General features: G+C 39.1%; 3 protein-coding genes and 1 long non-coding RNA gene across 5 annotated transcripts; 1 reads left to right on the top strand and 3 right to left on the bottom strand.

Moving 5' to 3' along the window:
* Window positions 1-717: 717 nt before the first annotated feature.
* Window positions 718-5,043, bottom strand: LOC116733310 (uncharacterized). The gene is made up of 5 exons (XM_032584115.1): window positions 4,310-5,043; window positions 3,519-4,187; window positions 2,603-2,728; window positions 2,478-2,524; window positions 718-1,401 (listed from the first exon to the last, which is right to left on the bottom strand). The coding sequence occupies exons 1-5, from the start codon at window positions 4,362-4,364 to the stop codon at window positions 1,216-1,218; spliced, it is 1,083 nt and encodes a 360-aa protein (XP_032440006.1). The 5' UTR covers window positions 4,365-5,043; the 3' UTR covers window positions 718-1,215.
* Window positions 5,044-7,070: 2,027 nt separating this feature from the next.
* On the bottom strand, window positions 7,071-8,437 carry LOC116733074 (uncharacterized; the record flags this gene model as incomplete). The annotated part of the gene is made up of 4 exons (XM_032583764.1): window positions 7,071-7,272; window positions 7,357-7,400; window positions 7,481-7,597; window positions 7,726-8,437. Coding segments are annotated over 4 exons (1,002 nt in total), but the record flags the coding sequence as incomplete, so codon positions are not given.
* Window positions 8,438-9,303: 866 nt separating this feature from the next.
* Window positions 9,304-12,430, top strand: LOC116733313 (uncharacterized). The gene is made up of 3 exons (XR_004341997.1): window positions 9,304-9,696; window positions 12,098-12,221; window positions 12,370-12,430. It is a non-coding gene; the product is annotated as an uncharacterized LOC116733313 (long non-coding RNA).
* On the bottom strand, window positions 10,465-21,257 carry LOC116733312 (uncharacterized). Of its 2 annotated transcripts, none has more exons than XM_032584117.1 (6): window positions 21,163-21,257; window positions 13,121-13,187; window positions 12,932-13,027; window positions 12,090-12,206; window positions 11,954-11,997; window positions 10,465-10,719 (listed from the first exon to the last, which is right to left on the bottom strand). In XM_032584117.1, exons 2-6 carry the CDS (start codon window positions 13,161-13,163, stop codon window positions 10,591-10,593), a joined length of 429 nt encoding a protein of 142 aa, XP_032440008.1. In that variant the 5' UTR covers window positions 13,164-13,187; window positions 21,163-21,257; the 3' UTR covers window positions 10,465-10,590. The 2 variants fall into 2 exon arrangements, with proteins under 2 accessions (XP_032440008.1, XP_032440007.1); XM_032584116.1 differs by having other exon boundaries at window positions 12,323-13,027.
* Window positions 21,258-22,969: the final 1,712 nt, after the last annotated feature.

Genomic DNA, 22,969 nt, shown 5'->3' on the forward strand with positions numbered 1-22,969 from the left:
AATCAATCTGGTCAACCCCAGAGAAACACAGAAAATGGCCCACAAGAGAAAATGATACTCACATAAACACCCAGGAGAGCGAAATGCTGTTTGACATTTCCTTGTTCAGAGGCGTGTGGGATTTTGCTAGGTAAACAATGAACTGTTTGAATTTCAATATGCAAATCGTTCCGGATGTATTTGTACCTGCCTTCAAGTGATAGTTGAGCTATTCAACTGACATAACAAGCAGAGCAAGAAGAAGAAATTGTGTTTTTATCTATCAGCCATACAAAAATGGTTCCCATCTATACAGAGTAAGTTATTAATTTTATGATGACAATTATAGATCTTGTTATATTAATATATATTTATGTCTAGTTCTTTTTATCACCACCTCATGAAAAAAGAAGTTTTAACCTTTATGACTGACCTATGTATCTAAATTTAGGCTCTTATTTTGACATTATGATGGATATAGTTAAGTTAACTCATCATTGGCTACGTTAGTGTTAAAAAAAACCTTTATAAACATATTGCAGGGTTTCACATTCTCTATTGACGAAAGACACAGTTGCAAAGTGAAAGTCAAGATCCAGATAATCAGGACATACACAACCATGATTGACAGCGCTAAGACCCTCCTCCTGGCTCTGATTGGTTGCTTTTGTGTTGCATTTTTTCAAGCAGCAATAGTAGCTCAGGCAGAAGGTGGAAGAGCTTGATTTTTTTTTTCTCCACAGATTATCTGACTCATATTATGCTGTCATGACATGGTAACAGTTTTAACAAATGTGAGAAAACATATTTTTTTGTTAAAAAATAAAAAGTTTGTGCAGGCATTTTTTGTTTGGCTCAAAAAAGATTCTGCACAACACAGCAGAGAGTTAATGAAACCTTTATTCTATTTGTGAAAACTCAAAACATTTTCGATGTTTATTTCAGAAACAAGACTTCTTTGGAAAATCCCCATTGGTCAAACCTGCAGTGAATTATATTACTCTGATTGCAGATTCTATAAGCTACATTATTGAGTTTTGAAATTTACCCTATTAGTACAAAAAAATCTCATCCTGTCTTGTTCTTGTTGCCCTTAGTCATTGTAAAATTTCTTTAATTCATTGTTTCAGCTCTACGGACTTAACTGGCGAAACCACAGAAACATATCAGCTCTTGGAAATTCATAAAAATGTACAAAACCCCATTATTATTTTTTACATTTCTTTCATGTCACATTCAAAAAACATTATCTAATATATTATCTGGCATTGCTGCAACAGATTGTTGTTGAAGGGTGGATTTGGCTTGTTTTACACTCGTGTACACACACTGATTCCTTGTATCGTCTCTCTGTCGTCTTGATCCGTTTGACCTGGGTTGCCTTAAAGTGGAATATTGGAGGCTCTCTTCATCTTCGTTACCCTGATATAGAAACATATATCAGTGAACGATCTCATGTTGAATTAAGGTTCTCCCATACTTCACCCGAAGTATCAATATCGGCTCTGATTGACGTGGTTTTGTTACGACAGTTGTTCGCAGGGAGGCATCTGTCTGCCGAACTCGACGTCAAGTCCGAGTCGAACTATTTTGTTTAGAACTATGTGTGATGTGTTGTGTGATTGGTCAGAGGTTTGTGGGGTGTATTTGACACTTGGACAGCAAGGTTGATATTTCTTGTGAGGAACGTTTATCAGACACGATGAGGAATTTGTATGATTCTTCACAAAATAACTACAAAAACTGTCAAATGGCTAACAGATCCTGGATGAGAATTACAATCCCATTACCTGCAGAAAGCTCCTTGACTAGCGCTAGCTTCTTGACTGTTTTCTAAAAGCGATATGGAAAGTGCAGCGATGGAGTCGGAACCCTGTTGGGTAGATGTGTGATGTATACCGAAGCGGGAAGGTGTTCTGGGCCTTGTATGCTAATATGACTGTTCCAGAGCCATGGAGGTGATGTCCCTTCAGTTGTTTGTTGTTTGGGCAATATATTAATAACAATATGCTGTATATCGCAATTAACAGTTAGACAAGTTTAACAGAAAATGTGTCTGATTGAATATTCAGTCATTTCACTGTCGGGAGAGAAAAGACTATCTACTCAACATGTCAACTAGACAGCTAAACTAGGTGGGTGGCATCAACTAACTCACTCACGCTTTGGTTACCTAGCAACAGCCTGTTGAGTAACTTGCTCAGCAGCAGCTTAATGTTTCGCTACCATACTTCATAACTGCTTAAAAAAAAAACAATAACTTGGAGTGAAAACTGTGAATACAACAGGAAACATCACGTCACCAGTTTGTCAGTATTTCAGATATCTAAAACCGAAAACGAATCAATAATCATCGATACCGACTGATATGAAACGTTTACATCGTGACACGTTTTTCAGCCACGTCTGACGTCGAGTGTTTGGCTTTGGATGAAGAATGGGAGAGATTTTAGTTTAAAGCACTAAAAATAGAGTTTACATTCGAAAGTAAGGCTCACCTCTGAATCAGCTGTGTGGCTTTCTGCTGGTTCTGCATCTGAGTTTGCTGTGAAACAGATTTTTTATTTTTATTTTAATGAAAGGTAATTGTTTTTAAACAGCTTGAAACAAAATTGACATTTACCTGCACGATGATGTTGGATTTTTTTCTTCATCCTGCATATCGAGAAAGCCATCGCAGCACTCAATATGACGGTGACTGTCAGAGCTCCGCTTAGAAAACGTACAAGCTCAGGGGAGTTCAGCTCATCTGTAAAAAGAACCGATAAAGGCGTTACACATTTAGAAGAAACCCTTTGTAAAGCTTTCCTGGTTTACCGTTTAGGTGAAGTGCTAAAAAACATTAAGTCATACGAAGCACACAGTCTGTTAAAGGATTCTGGAAAAGGAAGGCACTTTTTGAGGACTGTCAGCTGCGACAGAAAGCCGACTCTTAACAACCAGAACCAAACACGGAGAAGCGGCATTCAGCTTCTGTGCTCCACAAATCTGGAGCAAACTTCCAGAAAACCGCAAAGCTGCCAAAACACTGAGTTTATTTAAATCAGGACTAAAACACACATGTTGCTAGAGTTGCTTTTGACTGGCAGTAAATGGAACAGTGAGCAACATATTTGATCTGCATTGGTGATTTTGATGATGGCATTTGACAAAATGTAATGTTAATTGTTCGTTTCATAATTGGTGACAATATGATGGTTTTATGATGTAAAGCACGTTGAGCTGCCTTGTTGCTGAAATGTGCCGTACAAGTAAACTTGACTTGAGGCTCATATAAGGCTGCAGTAAATAAGAAACAATATAACAATCCTAACCATAAGAATAAATCATAAGTTTTCCTCTATTATTAAATTGGACACTATTGTTGTTTTTTCAGCAGATCTTGAAATACGACATTCCTTCTACTTATAGAGTTGATGTCCCTTCAGTTGTTTAGTTATTCAATGTCAGTTTTATTATTAGTTGTTCAGTTTTCTATTCATCCAGAAGGGTAGTTGTTAGAAAAAGCAAAGGGAAATCATTTTGAACTAACTTTTTACCTGTTGACTCCATGTTTTCTCCATCTTCAAACAGTAAAGATCCACATGAGGCTACGGCGCAGCTGGCAACCCTGCCATCGGACCCATCAAGGTTCATCAGTGGCACAATGTAGTCACAGGTGTGTGTTGCTGGCGTCATCGTCCTACCGCATCCACCGTTTCTGCCTCCAGAAGTGTAAATGAGTCCCGGTTGAGATTCTTTTGCCTCTTTGAACCAGTAAAAACTGTTCTCTCCGTCACAGCTTCCAGTGTCTACTGAACAGTCCAGAGTCACAGACCCTTCTGGCTGATGGACCAAAGTGTGAACGTTTGAACCAGGACCTTCCACGTTGACTGTAGCTCCGTCTCCGAACTCGAATGTGTTTGAATCGATTGCGACGCAGAAGTAAGTAGCAGAGTCTGAAGGTTGCAAATCAGAGATTCGGAGGTGATTTTTACCGTTTCCCGCTTCTAGTTCAAAGCGAGGATTGTCCTTGAACTCATCGTGAAAGCTGCCTTGTTTGTCCACTTTATAAAGACGGGAGAACATGTTCGGTTTCTGGCCCACGGTTTGTTTAAACCAGTAAATCATCACCGCATTTTCCTGATAATAGAAACACGGAAGAGTAACGTTGCTGCCCACTTCTGTTGAGTGAAAAGCCCGTTCCTGACGTAATAATTTGTTCTGACCTGGAGAAAGAGAAAAATATTTCAATTACCTTGTTCATTATCTGGAAAATGTAGATCTATTTTAAATATTTAAGTGTTTTTTGTTGGGTTTATTTTTGCAAAAATGGTTAATAAAATCTCACCTGAACTCCCCAAAAAGAGAAAAGTCAGACACCAGGCGATGACTAGGGGCGTCATTGTATCCACAGTGCTGCACTAAACAAAATGAATCTCATTATGAACTCTGCTGATCACAGAGAGGAAGACTCTGATTGGCTGAAGAGAAGCAACGCCTGACTACCCAAAAACGCCTCTTATGTTCCTCTGCTGATTTCTGCTCCTTCGTCGTAACGTTGATTAACTATCTACTACCACTTGTTCAGGAAAATCAATTTTCTTCCATTTGCACCACTTGTAGTGTGACTGACTATACATAAAAGCATTCCTGTCTCATTCCAAGTACTAAAGTAGAAAACGTCTGACTATCCAGTAAAAATGTAACCACAAAAATGCACTGGGTGATCTGAAAATATCTTTATTTTCTTAGAAAGTTGAGTATCTCTTCCCTGTTTGAATCCTCCTAAACATTATCAATGCATCACCCACTGACTGATAGACAACGAGGATGATGTTTGGATATAATCAGCTCGATTGTTTTATGAATAATCTGTCATTTTTATCAAATAAATAAAATCTTTGCTAAGGAAAAATTGTACTTCTCCTAATGCAATGGACTGCAACTGTTTCAGTGATACAAAGGTTAATGGAATACCATGATTGTGATGTGCATCAAAACATAATTCTGCCATATTTCATCGCGTTGGCTTAGGGTTATATGTGGCGTCACACTACCCCAATGTATGTAAACATTCTAAAGATAACATTAAAATTTTCGTGCAATGACCAAAAATGGTTTCACACTTAAAAATTGCACTTTATGTGAAGCACCTTGAGTGTCACTCACTTGGTGTAGCTGCAGTGCATGGATTTCAAACTGAAGAAAAAAAAAAAAAAACACTGCGTACTTCCTGGCAGAATGCCGAGGGTCTTTGACACAGTGGCTTTTAACCACATAAAAGCTGAAAAAAAAAGATCATAGAGTTTTTGATGCGCAGTCAACTGACTTAAAGGAAGCAACAGACGGGCTCTGCTGGTCGCAAAGGAAGGCAAACAGACCAAAGATCTCTACAGTCTTCTTTAAAAGTATTGGTAAAGGCTTTGTAGGATGTTAAGCATAATCAAAACACAAGTAAAGACTGCTGTTTGAGTGGCAAACATTATGCATGTAAATAAGCATCGCAAAATCTTTTACTAATTCATGCAACTTTATCATTTTGTCCACACAAAATGAGAATCAAACAGAATTGCGTGAGAAAGCAATGGCTGGACTAGAAATCACTGGGATGTTTAGGAACATCATGTATAATATATCTGTGAGGCGAATTGTTTTTAGACCTCAGTGCTGCTTCTAACGTGTTTGACAAAAGCATTTAGAGCAAATCTTTAGGATTAAGTCATCAAGTGAAATGTCTTGTGCAAAATCTCCTCTTTTCATGTGGTGTCCCACAGGGATCCGTGTTTAAACCTGTTATTTTTCTCCAGTTGTTTTTAACCTAACTCAACGTTTTGATTCAATTTTTGAAAGCATATCATCTAATTTCAATATTATATTAACTTATATTATATTATATTATATATATTTATATTATATTCAATATTATTAATATTAAATGTACCCACCACCTCCTCCTTGGTTTATCTGTTTTGAGTAGACCTGAATAGAAGGCTTATATTTTAGAACTTTGTCTCTTGCTTTTAACAACCTTGGAAAAAGTCATTTATGCCTTTATGTCTTCCCACTTGGACTAATGTATTAGTTTTTTGGTGCTTAAATTAAGTTTGCCAATTGAATTTATTTTGGAAGCTTAAAATATCACACTGAAGTGACATATTGTTCTAGCAAGTCGAAAACCCATTGTGACGTGGTAACTGCTAAGTACGACTGGCAAAAAAAAAAGTGATAATGTATTTAGTTCATTTTTTGCATTCAAACTTGAAATTGAACATGTCTGAAAATAGATACTGCCACCATGTATGTGACTGATTTAATAATAACCATCAGAGTTGCTAAAAACAATTTATACCTGCAACTATTTTGGATGCTTGGAAATTTGTGACTTTGCCACTTGGAGTTCTCACTTTGTTAAAGTGCTACTGTTGTGTATTAAACTGGGAACTCAGAACATCCTACTTTTCAGCAAAAGAAATACCATTCATGTTAACCTTGGGTATCATAACTTGGTCCGTTGCACTTAGTTATGAATGACGTAGCTCAAGATTTAAACTGAAACAAGCAAGCGGAATAACTTTTGTCCCATTTTGGCTTCCATACACCCCAGTGATCTGTCGGCTCTGTACAACTCTTTCTAAATCACCAGAATCTGCTGAGCTGATACTCCGCACAAAACCCCAAGGTCTTGTTTTATCTTTTCCTGCTCGTTAAATGACTATCAAACTGCCTCTGCATTACTTATCATTTTATAGTCTTGTGATATTTCTTGGGTTGTACATTTCTTTGGCAGCATCACTAAGCTAGCTCAGGCATAAGCCACTGTGGGCCAGCCTTCCTGTGTGTGTTAGAGGTCTGAGTGAGCTTTTGTTTCCACCGGTGGAAACTTCTGCAGAGCAACACACACACCACCGTCACCACAGAAGTGGAGGCTAAGCAGTGACACCATTACAGATGGAGCTTCACGGCTTCTACCGTGAAAGATATTAATAGACTGGGGGATTTTTTTTTTATGAGCCTATTGTATTCATTTCATTTCCTTTACTTTAACCAGGTATTAGCATATGAGCTCAGTAGCCAAGGGGCATTTTTCATAACTCAAACAACAACAAAGGTGACAAAAAAAGTACTTTATTTCGTTCAAATATTTTGGTAGGTTTTGATCTCCTTCATGTAGACGGTTGTGCTTTATTCCTTTCTGCTCCGTACTCTGGAGTACACACAGACACTCTCGACGTTGTCCTCTTGCTGCTGTCTCTCAACGCTTCTCTTCAGATTCAGAGCAGCATAATAGAGGCTTTCTGTCTGATTCTCCTGCTTTTGACAGCAAAAAGAAAAGTTCAAGTAAAGGTAGACAAAGTTAAGTGAAATAAGGGAACGAGAACATTTGTGTTGACTTACAGCGGCGTCTCGGGCCTCAGAACACATCCGGTGCTTACCCGTCCCTATAAACCATGGCATATAAAGGAATACCTCAGGTGAGGGTTTAAAGCTGAATTATGTTGAGTAACTATAGAAACCTTACCTTTGCAGGAAGAGCATAACTTTGACTTCAGTTTGTACCTCAGGAAGCTTAAAACAAGGAGCCCGATGGTGGAAAGCGCAAGAGCAACGCTTAGGGAACCCAGAACGACTGAAGGCACTGTGGTGGAGGTCAACATGCAGAAATAAAAAAAGAAACTGAAATATTACGCCAGTTTTTCATAGGATAGAATTAATGCGGTTAAGTTTGATTGTTTAACTAGTTGGGCCTATGCAGTAGCATCATACCTGCGATCTCCACCTTTGTTCCCCCTCCAAAAACAACCGACTCACAGGAGGCCAGAGCGCAGTGGTAGGTCCCAGCATCCGAGGACCTCACGGGGTCCAACTGGAGGTTCGAAGTGCAGTTTATACCGTAGAGGGTTCCATTAGAAAGACTTGTGCAGTGTCCTTCACTGGGATAGATGAGTGGCGGTTGGGAGGCGGTACGTCTGAACCAGTAGAGGTTCCGTTCCCCTTCGCAGGGCTCAGCAGACACACTACAGCTCAAATTCACAGAGTCCCCGAGTCTTAGAAGCTTCTTCAGCGTTGGCTGTTGTTTGGATGCCTGAGCGTTCAATGAAGATGTCTTGACATGGAGGAAAACCCCTCGTCCGAATTCGATGGCGTTGAACTCTAACATCACGCAGTAATACGTTCCTGAATCCGAAGGCTGAAGATCCGTGATCATCAGGTCATTGACGCCATCTTTGGACCTCGCAAGAACTCGAAATCTTTCTTCATATGCAAGGGAAATTTCGGCTTGCGGATCATGCTTCATCCGTTTTGATATGATACGGGGTTTTTCTCCCTGGATTTGGTAGTACCAGTAAAGATAAGTTACGGCATTATGCTGACAGGAGCAGGGTAAAGTCACTGTCTCACCAACTTTAGCGGTCCTTACTCCAGAATCCTGAATAATATCTAAGGTGTTCAAAACATTAAGCCCTTCGCCTGTAGAAGAAATGCATTATAAGGTTTAATTTACTCGTGTAAAAATTGTCTTTTTTTTCTCTTCAGAATAATACCAATTCACAAAGAAACACAACTAAATATCTAGTCAATACTCACAGAGAAGCAGGAGAAGAATGTAAAGTGGCTTCATCACTGCAGTTATGCAGACGGTATTCTGAGTACACAGATGCCCCCGAGCTCTTAGAAGAAGACTAAGGCTGCCTGTGATTGGCTAAGACGAGTGGCTACGTTTCAAACCAGGCTTACAATTTGTTCAGGTTTAGAAGATCTGTCACATCAGGCGACCGGAGGTGGAATCGGATCAGTTCAGTTCTGCCCATTCTGTGACCTGAGGACAGAAAGTCTGACATGTGGAGCTTTTTTCTATTTTGTCAGTACATGTCAGCACTTTGCTCATTTACGTCCAGACTGCGTAAAGAAGAGTGTTGCATGTTCTTCTGTAAATATTGTTTCATTTTACTTTTTGTATGGGTGTAGGAAGGTGAGTGTTTGTCTTTATTTCATAAAGATAGTGAGTCTGACATTCTGCAAACTGCTGCTATTCTAACTTTCTGTTGGGCGTAGCTGTACTTGCAGTGCTAACAATAGTTTATATGCAAACATGAAATAGCTTTACATTTTTTTCATTTTTTTATGGTCTTTACAGTTTGAGTTGCTTTTAATTATGTAACTTTTGTAAAAAAAAAAAAAAAGAAAAATGTTTATAAGATATTAGTTTATTGCCATTATGTGGTGTGACAGTTACATCAAACAAATAAAATGAAAAAAAAAATAAATAATCGAGCTCCTCTGCTTTCTCCCACTGTTCCCAGTACTAACTGCAGAAATACACCACTCAGTCAGAGGCAATCAGAGGCAGGAGGAATGTCTTACTGCTGTCAGTCATGTTTTGTACACGCTGCTTATATTTTTTCCAACCCGCTGTGTGTGAGGTAGAATTATAAAGTGTAGCAATGAGTCATTGCATCTGGGCTGTTTTCAATTCAGTTTGAGTTATTTTGAAAGTAGGAGTTTAGTTTATGTGTGGCTTCCATCATGGCATTTTCTGTGAAAGGGTAAATTGATAACTTTTCATAATTTATATCAAAACGTTTAAGGAAGTAAAGTATGAGAGTTCAGTGTTTGTGAATACTTATCTCTCTCATTTCCTTCTCCCAGGAGGTTCGAACAGGCAGTAACATTCCCTGTTGGCTCGTTCACATTTGATCAGCTCTGGGACTGAACCACAGTAGGACATGGATAAAGGTCTGTGTCATCACATTATTCTGTTTTCTGTGTTAAGTATTGAGTTCTTAATGGGATTAAATCGAGATGTGTGTTGTCTTGATTTGTAAGACAAACTACTGAAACCAGCCGGTCTGCCATTAATGCTCAGCCAAGTTTCATTAGCTCTTTGGTTAATGTAAATATTCTTGTTTGCTGACCATTTTTGGAGTTTTGTATTTCACATGATGGTTTTTCCCATTTTAGTTCTGCTTTATTTAAGTCGTCTGTGATTCATTGTTCTTGTTGTTGGTGTGGTTTTGGTTATTCTGTTGCACTGAAGTTAAAGAAACTTCAGTTGATGTCAATCTGAACTTGTTCTTGCAATTCAGGGTCTCACCTTCATAACTGCTCAACAGATACAAAGCCATTTTCATCATTTGTTTACTCTGTCTTCCTTCTAAAATTTCATCATTTCACAATTATGCACGTCTTTTTACTCAGTTACATAAAATCCTGAAAGTTTTTTTTTTTGTCACATGAAAAAGAAGAATGGGAAACCTTTTACCAATTACTAAATATACAGCAGGTTAATGAAAGGCCTGAATAGCTCAGTGGTGTGGACTGGAGGCCCAGTCTTCATGTTTGGGGTTTTAAGTTTCCACCAGTGGAAACTTCTTTACAGTAACAACACCTTCACCACAGCAGTGGAGGGCCAAACAGTTGACACCATTACACAGCGAGGTTCGCAGACTGTTAGCAAAGGTGATTGAAGGGGAAATTCATAAAACTTCAGCGTTGCTATTTAAATTAATTTGACATTTTATTGTTTCTCGAAGCGGTGCTGCACTTGCAATGCTCATTTGGCAAACATTGCACCACATTCAAACAGGTTTAAATCAATGGTGTGAGTTGTCGTTTTCTTGCTTCAGACATTTAGTCCTTTGGGCTCTTTACTCTGGAGTACACACAACAAGCCTCTTCTGGGTCCCCTCGAAGCTGCTGTTCTTTGCTCCTCTTCAGATTCACTGCAGCATAATGGAGACCTCCTGGCTCACGCTCCTGCTATGGGTGGAAAAAGTGGAAAATTGCTGTAAAACTAGAAAACTGTGTATATCCTGCAAAAACACATTGTGAATGATGGTCAGTTCACAGAGATAAACAGAAACACTTGTTGTAGTGACAATTTGTTAAAAAGTAACAAGTCAGTTGAAAATGTAGTAAAGAAATAAAGTAGAAGACAATGAAATGAAGGAAACCTAGTGAAGCAGAAAGCTACTCAAGAAGAAGTAATTAAAGCAGACGAAGTGAGTGATACTGCTCTGTTCAAAGTAGTTTTAGAGCAAAAGAAAAAGGAGATCAGCATGAAAGAAAAAGAAAAACTGAGACCTCTGAAGCCTGGTTGTATTTGGGTAGCTATAATGTAGTAAAATAACGCCCAGTTCACACAGGGACGCTTTTTTCTAAAACTGCTTGTCTGTTTCAAAGACACCCACATCCACACGGAAATAATAAGAATGTCCCAAAATGCTATTTCTTACTCCCCCAGACCTGTAAGTGGCGCTAAACATAGAGAACACATGAGGCCTCTACATAAAGCGGTAAAGACGACAAAAAAAACAAGAATGGCAAACGACAAAGCTTCAGTGGAGTCTGTTGTGTGGAGCTTCTTCTCCATGTCACGTTGGATTATAAAACTGATACACTACATGATGAACATGTAATCCACCACGGTTATTGTAAAGTCTTTGAGGTGGTAGGTCAGGCTAAAGGCTGAGCGTTTTCCCAGAAGAAGTGTTTTTACTGTCCATATGATTGTGAAAGCAAAGCTGGTAACATTGGAATTGTAGCAATTTTGCTAATAGTTGCCTACACTTGAGGCTCTGCTACTAGCATCTTATTTGCCAGTATTAGCTACATTGCTATCAAGTAACAACTCAATCTGAGCATTTAATTTACCTATAACGAACATAATCTACTATATGGTAACATTTAGCTGTCAGTTCACCTTCCTTAAGCTAACATCCCAAAATTGGCTAACATTCCCTAAGTAGCATACAATGTGAATTACTAACATACCATTATTAGCTAAAGTGGTGGCATGATAGCATTACCATGATAGCCAGCAGTAGCATAATTTACATTAACGCAATATTATTATTATTATTTTTGCTAATAATAATTTTAAGAACACCAATAAGGTGCTTTTAAGGAAAGCGCTGAACAACTAGGAGATTAAAAAAAGAAATACTTATAAGATGGCTATATTAAATTATTGAAATATTTCTACTGAACTTACCACAGCTGTTCTGGTTGAAGGAAATCTCTCTTTGGCATCAACTCCTGTAAAACAAAGTATGTCCTGTAAACTTGTACACCGGCCATGGTGTCAGGCTGATACAGATAGATTATTTAAATTTATTTCATGATCTCACCTTCACAGGCACTCTTCAGATTTAACTGCAGCTTGTACATGAAGGAAGACAAAACAAGGACCCCGATGATAGATATTGCCAGAGCGACACTCAGACAATACACCAGGAGAAGCGGGACTGTAGTGGGTGATGGTAAGAAAAATAAATAAATAGTTGTGTTAATGTTTGGTAAAACAAAATTGTTTTAATTCCTGTTAATCTGGTTGAAAAGCTGCTTTGACCAGACCACATACCTACAATTTCTACCTTTGTTCCCTCTCCAAAAACAACCACACCGCAGGAAGCCAGAGCGCAGTGGTAGGTTCCTGCATCTGAGGACCTCACCAGATCTAGCGCGAGGTAGGAAGTGCAATATTTACCACGAAATGTGTTGTTTAAGCCGCTTGTACAGTGACTCTCACTGGGATACAGGAGTGTGGGTTTCAACCCGGCATATGTGAACCAATAAACTGCTGGTTCTGCTGCACAGGGTTCAGCGTAGATCCTGCAGCTCAGGTTCACAGACTCTCCGAGGTGTAGTAGTTTCAGCTTTGGTTGATGAAAGAGCAACTTTGTGTTTTTTGACGGGGATGTCTTGACATGGAGGAATACTCCTTGTCCAAACACGAGATCAACGTATCTCAGAATAGCGCAGTAATACGTTCCTGAATCCAAAAGCTGAAGATTTGAGATCATCAGATCGTTGACGCCATTTGCGGAGTTTGCAACTACTTGAAATCTTTTTTTGTGTGCAAGGGAAATTTTAACTTCCGTGTGGTGCCTCATCCACTTTGATACGATGTGAAGCTTCCCACCCGGGCTTTGGTGAAACCAAAGGAGGTAATTTACAGAATCATGCTTACAGGAACAGGTTAGAGTCACTGTCTCTCCAACTTCAGCGGTCCTAATCCCAGTCTGCTGATTCATATCTGAGGCGTTGTTGGTAGAGAGCATGTCACCTGTATGGAAAAGCAAAGATTTAATATATTTATCATTCTAAATATTCACTGTTTTAAGAGTCAAACGACCTGAAAAATACCACAAATACTCACTGGTTTTGCAGAGGATCAAAAGAATCACAAACAGTAGCTCCATCTTCAAAGCTTCGTGGTCTGGATTCTGGGTTAATAGACAAATAAAGCTCATATATGAGATCAATTCTGTTTGTGACTGGCTATTGTAAATGGTTAAGTTTAGAAGTCAGACTTGTGATTGGTTCCAGTCCATACGATCTCAGTGAGGTGATTGGAGGTGGAGCTGGGGTCAGATCAACCCTTTCATCAAACAAAGGGTTTGATGAAAGGGTTCATCAAACCCTTTCACAAAGCTGTGACAAAGCTTTGTCACAGCTTTGTGAAAGGGTGAAAAGCTGTGACAAAGCTTTGTCACAGCTTTGTGAGTGACAAAGCTGATACCATGTGAAGGAAAGTTTGCATCGACGAGAAACTTATCATATTGGTTTTTCACCTGTTGGTTATGTTTATATTGCGTGAATATTCCTTATTTGAAAAAAAACAAAAACTTGAAAGAATATTTAACAAATCTTTGTTTAAAGACAGTTTCAAGGTGAAACTATGTCTAGGAGATGGAACTTTTATTGTGGACAATTTCACCTTATTCTTTTTGAAAAATATACAGAGTACTTTATCATAAGCTGATTCTGTTTTAACTAAAGTCTGTTCTAGAACACAATAGAAGTTGTCTTCCAACAAACACAACCAGGGTTCTTCTGGTGATTTGTGGATGCAGGTGTTCCCTGACGCATGCTGCTGGTTTTCCAACAGAATTCAGCAATAGTGTTGTATGGCGAAGTCACCCAAACTTAAATGACAGTAGCAACTGTAAAACACATAACGTTCAGTCTTTACAGACTAAAAAAGAAGACTAGATTTTCTTTTTATGCCTGAACTTTATTTATGAATGAAGTTTTCTTTTTCTTTTTTTAAAAAGACCAAGGTCTTGGTCCAAAAATCCAACAGAGTTTATTTGACTGGTATTGTGTCATTTTGACTCGTTCGTCCATATGAAATCTGAATCATTGAAGATATTAGGGGCTGGGCAGTAAATCAATAACAATACATATCACTATAAGCAGGTGATCAATATTAATAGATAACCCATCCAATAGAATATTCAATAATTCCACTGAGCTCCAAACCAGAAGCGCATAGCATTCTGGGAGAAAAGCTTGGGTCGCTCACCCTCTGAAGGCCAGATAAGCAGGTTTGGTAGCATCAACTGCACTCAGTTATCAGTTAACTAGCAACAACCTGTTGTGTAACCGTTTCAGGTTTCACCTCAAATTACTTAAAAAAAAACAAAACAAAAACAACTGTGTTCAGTGGAAACTGTGGATAAAAACAGGAAAAGTCACGCCACCGGTTTTGCAGTACCTCAACTTTTTAAAGCAAAACACAAATCGATGATTATCAATATCGACTGACATGAGATGCAAAATGAATTTTGCGTAATTTTGTTTCATTTATTCTTATACTTTTTTTTAATAATGATTGTGTGTGTAGTCTCCTTTATTTGTAGGTATTTCTAATGATTGTATTTTTTTATTGTATTTATTGACTACATTTGTAGTTAAGTCATTTTAGCCTTAGTTTTTTTTTTTCTTTCTTTTTTTTAGCTGGACAAACTGAACATCGTCCAGAGACGAGAGATCAAAAATAGTCTTTTGGCATTTATTAACAAAAATGTTAATAAACGTGTCCCTGCCAAATAAATTAAATTAAATTCAAATTATTGTTACAGAGCAACACTTCACGTTTCAAACTACCTGAGTCATGTAGAGCCTCTCCATAAAATGGCTGCCTAATGTTCTCTTTGACTTCAGGTTTTAAAAAGCAACGCTAATCCTGAGATTGTGGCTTCAGAGGCCTCTTCAGATTAGTTGCAAGAAAAAGCAGGAAGTGTTGCCTAGTGAAAATATTTTTCTACTATCATAAGAAAATCAGTTTCTTTTGATTCCCCACACGCTTGATCGCACTGCTGGAGATTTGCGAGCTTTGCCAAGCCAAAGCCGTTGCAAAGCGCATTTGTGCGTTACTGAAGGTGGAGGCCCGTTTGTTGGTTTCGACGAGTAGCAGCCGACGTATCTATGGGAACGAGGTCAGAGGTGTTGTTTTGCAGCAGAGCGAACGGGCCTGCAAACAGCCAAACAAACATCCTGCTTGTAGGAGAGGTGAGGCTGACGAAACCACAGGGGCTAGAGGTGATGTGAGCGAGCTTGACCAGAGCAGGAAGTCAGGAAATATATTTATAGCTGTGTCTGTGTGTGTGTGTGTGTGTGTGAGTGAGTGACGGGGTGTGCATGTTTTTTTTGTTTTTTTTAGCACTGGCATTTTTCTAACCATTTATTAATGGATTAATACATCATATTGTCAGCAACTTTTTAATTTTTTTAACCTGCTTTAACTCAGACTGATTGTGTTTCTGTCTCCCCCTCTAGTGGACACTAGAGAAACTACAGTCTCATATGAAAAAGACCTCATTCATTTCTATAGGCTCTATATCTACTTAAAGAGAAGAATGGAGAAACCATTATTCACAATCTATTGGACATTTAGTAATATATTATTCTAAAATCTTTCATGCGTTCAAAGCTTTATGTTAAAAGATGCAGCAGCTGTCTGTGTGCCTTTTGGCCAGTAGGAGGCAGCAGTAGCTCACCCAAATATCAAATCAGTCTTTATAAGATATTTATATAACAGATTATTTTTAAAATTGTGACAGAATGTAATTTTAATCAATAGCTTTGGTCTTAACTGTCTTAATATTTTGTCTGTTTATTTTTAAGCAATAAAAATCAATGATGAGATAAATCTAGCAGAACCTTGCAGTTCGCTTTTACTGCCACCAGAGGCTGCTGTGACGACAGCTCAGAAAACAGTGAGAATATTAAGTTATAAGACTTGAAACTATGACATTTATGAAGTTCGTGAGGTGGAAAAAAAATCAACGTTTTTTGACATGAAACACTTACAGTATTTGCTAATATGTATCAGAAGCAGGAATCTGCTGAAACATGAGTGAAAATCAATCACTTCAATAATTTTTAGGAATTTTTACTCACAAAAACATATCATTCTGCAAACCATGACCAAAAGAGTGCAATAACTTAGCAATTTTACTATGAATGGGTTAAATTGAGACGACATTTTAATGAAGAGAAAATGAGTGAAAAATAAATATATGAGTACCGTATTTTCCGCATTATAAGGCGCATAGAATAGACGCTACAGTAGAGGCTGGGGTTACGTTATGAATCCATTAGATGGAACTGCGCTAAAGGGAATGTCAACAAAATAGTCAGATATTTCAGTCAAACTTTATTAATAGATTACAAACCAGCGTTCTGAAAACTCCGTTCATTCCCAAAATGAATAAACATCTGTTTTATTATTTTCCCCGAGGTAAAGTAAGTGACGTGGTATTTTTGTGACACAGTTTATCTTTTAACAACAGCAAGGTATAACATGTAGTGGAGGGGAACTTTTCCTCGATTCAATAAACATGTAAAAAACAGTCTGATACTGTTACGGTAAATCAAACGTTAGTTAAATCACAATATATATCCACTTCCGCTATAACCATTGATTCGTTCATGTTAAATTCTCTCGCTGCTGCTCTATTCCCGTGTTCTACTGCGTGACTGATCGCCTTGAGCTTAAACTCTGCGTCGTAAGCGTGTCTCTTAATAGGAGCCATTTTGGGGTCTTTACACAAAACCCAGCGTGCACCGCGGGCTTCTTCTTCTACGGGGGAAAATGAAGTCGGCGGCTGCTTACTGTAGTTGCGAGACCTGCTGTGGCTCAATATTGGTCCATATATAAGGCGCACCGGATTATAAGGCGCACCGCTTTTGAGAAAATTGAAGGTTTTTAGGTGCGCCTTATAGTGCGGAAAATACGGTAAGCAAAGTTAAATCCAGATCGCATGAAAAAGAAAATTTAATCTGGAAAAACCACATAAAATTCTAAAAAAACCCTCTAATTTCAGTTTAAGAACTATGCAGTTTACTTTTAAGAAAATTATAGTTAGTTGTTTGTGGTGCTACCGACAGGTGAAAAAAGGAAATATTTATGCGTTTCTCGAACTGGAAATGAATGGAATCCACAAACAAAATGTCAGTTTAAGGATTTCAGAAACAGCAGCAACTAAACCGACTGTCAGAGGCTGGGCTGACATCTCTGAGCCTGAAGCTCTGAAGGGTCTTCTGAGTCGGCGGGGCAGAAGAATCGGCAGCTCACCCGAGACAAGATCACCACCCGAGATTAAAGAGTTAGGAAAACAGAAGCTAAAGCTGTGAACAGTTCCTTTCACCATGGAAACCAGCGAGTGCCGCTTTGTGTTCGTTTCTGCTTTGCTTTCACTTGTTTCGCCTCAGTTTCATCACGTGTTGTGCAACAGGGATTGCGACAAATGTTTGCCCTAAATCAGTAAATGTAACGATGCTGAACAACAAACGCAACTTCTGTCCAAAGAAGCAGAAGAATAATTTATTAACAAAAGTTTAACCATGCAGACAAAAATAATAAACCCTGTATCTTGTGATGGAGTATTAAGGCCATAGTAATACAAAATAAAAGATAAAAAACAGCAACATAAGGATAAAGTAATAAAATGATCAGAATTAGGAGAGGTGGGTAATACTAGGGAAAAGGACATTTTACTGTACATTTAACTTACTTGGGTAATATTATGAACTAATGCGAATCTTACTTAAGCAAATGGATTTTGCATTTAAGTAATAGACTTCAGGTATCGGAAATGTTAGATTTTTAGATTTCTGCAACTTTTACACAAATCTTGCCATAATTGCTCGGCATTTTCTCCGTGTCACTGTTTACACTGATGCTTCATTGCATCAACAAACATATTTCTCTTAGTTTGAAAGGGTAAATGAACGTTTGCTTTTGCTCAGAAAGAAATGAAAGTGTCGTCACGCTGCAGTCTTTCTGGCTGAACCGATTCAAAATATGCATTTAATTTTTATTTGGACCTTATTATTACTATTCATACCGATGAATAATAGTATAGGATAAGATAATTGAAACCCAAAGATCATTGGGTTTCAATGATCTTTGTCATTGAAACTCAAGAATCTCTTCACAAAAGAAACCGTTTGATCTGAAAAGACATGACTCGCACTCCATTATGAATTCCCGTGTCACTTGAAGGTTAACCTGCTTAATCAAAACTTCTTTGTGTTATGATTCATCACAGATCAAAGACATGAAAGATGATTGTCACTTTAAAAGATAACAACCAAGCAATTATTTTTGGCATTTTACTCCAGTTTAGAGAGTGGGCAGCTTCCGCAACTGGTTCGACCTTTTCCTGCAGTTCAGCCTATGACTCACTCATTGTGATGGTGTCTTTCTCCGACTGTCTTACAAGCATAAATGTTTTTATTTTTTATTTTTTGGATGTTCCTGTGGCTCTGTGATCCTTGTGTGACTTTTGACGTGTCAGAACGACTTGTACCCTGAACCAAAGATCTGACAGGCATCAGTGAAGATGGTTGTACCGTTTCAGGGTTCTACAGAAACAGACAGGATACTCCTTTCAAATATTCCTTTCTCAATCAGCTTCGTTCTTCACTCTTTACAGTGGAGGACGGCTGTTCGCGGCACAGGCACAATTTTATAGCGCAGAGCTGGAGAATCACACACTAGCAATTGGGTAAAATGTCAAACCTCAACAGAGTCCACGCCTCCTGGAAGCAATCGTTTCTCAACAGCAGAAGGTCCAGACTGTTTGGACGAAGCAAAGCGTTGAACAACGGACTGTTTTTTACCAGTCTAGCTCCATCCACAGGGAGATGAATGCAGTCGGCTTTTGTAAATAACTGAGAAAATTGTGAGTTCAGACAACGGGACGCGCAATCTGGTATCTTCTGAAAACGCTGGTGTAGATGTGTGGGGCCGGTCGGTGGCGCTGTTACACTCCCACAGAACAGTATTCTGCATCAGCACAAGGTTGGTTATTTATGAAAGTGAGGAAAACGCAGGACAGATTTTTCAAAATGGAAGCGGCTTGCATGTAAGCATGAACCGCGTTTTGAAATGTACCCACTCTGGGACTCACCCTGTTGGACTGGAAGTCCCAGCTGCCTGCCTGCCGAACCATCTACAATACGGATGTCAAAAAGTTGGTCGTCGAGGGCCGGGATCCCGCACGTTCCAGTTCTCTCCCTGGATCAACACACCCGAATCCAACGACGGCTCGTTAGCCGGCCTCCGCAGAACATCGACATACATCGTGCGGGATCCCGGCCCTCAAGGACCGACTTTGGACACCACTGATCTGTGAAGGGTCAGGGTGAGGGAAGAAGGTTCTGATCCAAGATTTGATGAAAAACGACTGTTTCCGTGGACTCCACTCTGACTGCATGGAAGACGCCCTGAAACCTAAACCCAACAGTAGATCAGAGTTGAAGCAAATGGATTGTGTGTTTTCCAGCCACTCAGAATCGTTTTAAAGTAACTTTGTTGCTTTCAGTATTTATAAAAATGCTATATATATCAAACACGACTTAAAAGACATTTCACTTCGCAATGTAACGTCTTGAAATCGGGCCTAAATAATTAAATTAAATAAATTGAATAAAAAATAAAAATTAAATAATTAAGATGCATAAAAAAAATAACAATAACCAAGACACCAGTCCAGATATGTTTATGATGAAGGGATAACATTATAAGATAATGTAACGCTCCTAAACGTCAATTTTCTTTCATTGCAAAAGGCGTTAATGTTTCATCATCCACCTGTTATTGTTCTGACCAAACAACAATGAAAGTTTTCTGTTGTTTATTTGAGGACTTTGCCATGCCTTGCTGGATTTTATTTTATTTTATTTTATTTTCTGTAAGTAATACCACATCACGACTGTTGCCAAAACGGTTGTCGTGGTTTCAGACAGCACGGACCTGCAGGGTGGGTTCTTGCGCATGCGATCACGTTGCAACGTGGTTATATAAGGCGAGGAAACCGACTCCCCCTTGTCATTGAGTCTCCTCGCCATGGACAAACTTCAGGTGAGGAATTGCTGCTGTTTCGGCTCAGAACTGATCTGAGGCAGATATTGATTTTTTTTTTTTTTTAATGTAGGATTAGTGTTGCTTTTTAATTTCCGTCATCTCCTGGCTTGTCATGTTTAGACTGGTTATCCAGAGCAGGGTTTTAGTCTAAACCATTCATGGCTCCATGTTGTGCCATGAATGAATGTTTGGGTTTCACGGCTGAAGCTGTGGACAGTTCTGGTTTGCTCTTAGGGGTTTCTAGACCTGATATGAAGTCTTTAAGATATCTTGGATGTGGCAATCGAAGCTTGTTTCCAACGTTCAGCTTTTTCTGTCTAACATGTCTGAACTGGCCCCGCTGACTGAGAGATAAAACTTAGAAGAACTTTGAAGCTGATTTACAGACTATCCTAATCATCAAAAACCACAGAGTTTTTTTTGTTGTTGTTGTTGATTCTTGCATCAAACTGAATGGCAAACTGGATTTAAATATTTTAATTTTCTGTAATTTTCTCTCACTGTGAGTGTGTTTGACTGACACAATGTGTGTGTGTGTTTCCAGGTGAGCGTTGCATGTGCCATGCTGATGGTGTTCGACAAAAGTGTGGCAGGACTGATTTGTCCCATGTGTCCCGCAGGTTAGAAAGTTCTGCTGAAATTCTAGAGACAACGATCCTGATGCTAATCTTCAAGACTGATGTGTGTGTGTGCGTGTGTGTGTGTGCATTAAACCTCCAGGTTACTATGTAATCAGAAACTGCTCAATGGTTCTCGACGCTGCAGTTGGGACTAAGTGTTTTCCATGCACCAAGTGCTCAGGTAAAACCATCCTCCTCTGCTCCTCCACGTTGCTTCGTCACGTTGAACTCTGACCGCTGACTTCTGTTTCGTTGCTTCTTTAGTCTCTTTAAAGTCAATGCCGTGTTGTCGTATCCTGCAGATAATTCTCTGGACGTTCTGAGTCCTTGCTCTCAATACTCCAACACCGTTTGCTGGAACCGGGCCGTCCAGGCGACAGTGGATCCTGATCCTGAACATGAGCCAACAGGTAAACTCACCTGCAGCGGCTCCGACTGCCCGCTTCTTCTCGTCGACTTTCTTTCCCTGAACCTCGTCTTCCTCTTGTCCTCAGGCGTTCCTCCCGCCGTGTGGATCCTCGCTGGAATGTAAGTGTCAGAGTTGGAGTAGCTTTGGGATTTTTCATTGTAGTTTAGCTTGTTTTTTTGTTGTTGTTGTGATTAGTGACTCATTTAATATTATTTTCTCTCTGCCTGATTAAAACCTAAAAATAATCAGGAGTTGGCAACTTTCTAAAAACAGAAATCCTGGAGTAAATGTTATCAGACTTGTTTGAAAGCGATGACCTCATCCGTCCGGTTGCTGCGTTCCTTCTGAGGTTTAGCTTCACCTCTAAACTGTCTGAACCCGTCAAGCCTCTGATTGGTTGGGGAAGTAAAGGCAGGGTCGCACGCCGACGCCCTGATCGTGCTTTGTGTGTTTTCCAGATTTGCGTCCATGCTCCTTCTCACCTTGTTGGCTCTTTACGTCAAACTGATGTTCTTCAAAAACATGGCAAACTTTAACAAGCTCCCCAGCGCCGAACGCAGCATAACGAAGATGACAGACTTTAACCCTGCGCAGACTACGCTGCAAGCCTGCGCCGCCTGAACCAATGGTAACCAATTGACCAATGGTAGTTCAGTATCAGGAGACCCACCAACCGAGTGAAACACAGGAAGACCCCGCCGCCCCCCGTTTGAGCCTATTCATGGTTAGTTCAGAGTCAGGTTAGGTTTAGGTAGTTAGATCAGGTTAGCCAATTGGACGTGGGAATGAGAAGTCATGGTTGAAGTGTTAGCCAAGGCCGATCAACGGACGTTTCAAATCTCCCGACCCTGCTGCTGGAACCGAGTCATGTACAGGGGCTCCGACTGAGCCGAGTCGTGGTTCTGGTCCAGAGGGAGTTGTTAGGAAAACTTGTTAACTGTTAGAAGAAGACGAGAATCTGGCGAGACCCGCAAACAATTCGGCGACAGCAGGGACGGATTTACGCTACATGTGCGCCAAGAAAGGCCATCATTAGAAAGGATGAGTGGCGTCAAATAAAAAGTACTGCAGGTCTAAGACCCAGAATGATGTGTTAAACATTTAATCTCCGTTCACAGAGCTTAGTTTGTTTCACATTAAAGAAACATCTCTGTGTTTTAGCTCCACTGTGACCGAATTTATAACGGAGGACATAATGAGGACCGAATGTTTCAGAGGAAGATTAGAAGTAGGCTTGTATTTTTATCTCTTCAATTAATTAATCCAATAATAAAGCCATAACTGATGCATATCAATTAGTAAAACATGAAATGTCAGCTGCAGCCATTTTTTAATTTGAGTCTAAAACAAGGCTGGGTTTAGTTTGCAGAAGAATGTCTTAAACTATTTTTAGACAGAAAAATCAACTTAATGTCAGATTATGCCCGATTTAACAGGCATTTATGAACTATTCATATATCGTTTAGACAAATACGGCAAAAAAATAAATAAAGGTCAAAGGATTCAAATTTTTCCTCAGTCTCCAACGCAGAGACATTATGTTTTTGAGAGAGTTTGTTTATAGAGTTGACTGATGTCATGTATATGTTTTTTTTTAAATAAATCGATACATTTTTATTGTGTTTCATTAGGAATATTATTTCATTACTCAACAATGTAATAAAGATGATAATGCTGAACGCAGCACTGCATTTAAAAAACAAATGTTTTTATTTAATTACTGAGTTTATATTTGTCTGATACTAAAACCTATTTGATGGGGAAAAACATCCAATCGAGACAAGAAGGTAAAAACAGAAGAATGTTGTAAGGGAAAAA

The sequence above is a fragment of the Xiphophorus hellerii genome, chromosome 14 (assembly GCF_003331165.1).
Source record: "Xiphophorus hellerii strain 12219 chromosome 14, Xiphophorus_hellerii-4.1, whole genome shotgun sequence".
In the NCBI taxonomy this organism is placed as follows: Eukaryota; Metazoa; Chordata; class Actinopteri; order Cyprinodontiformes; family Poeciliidae; genus Xiphophorus; species Xiphophorus hellerii.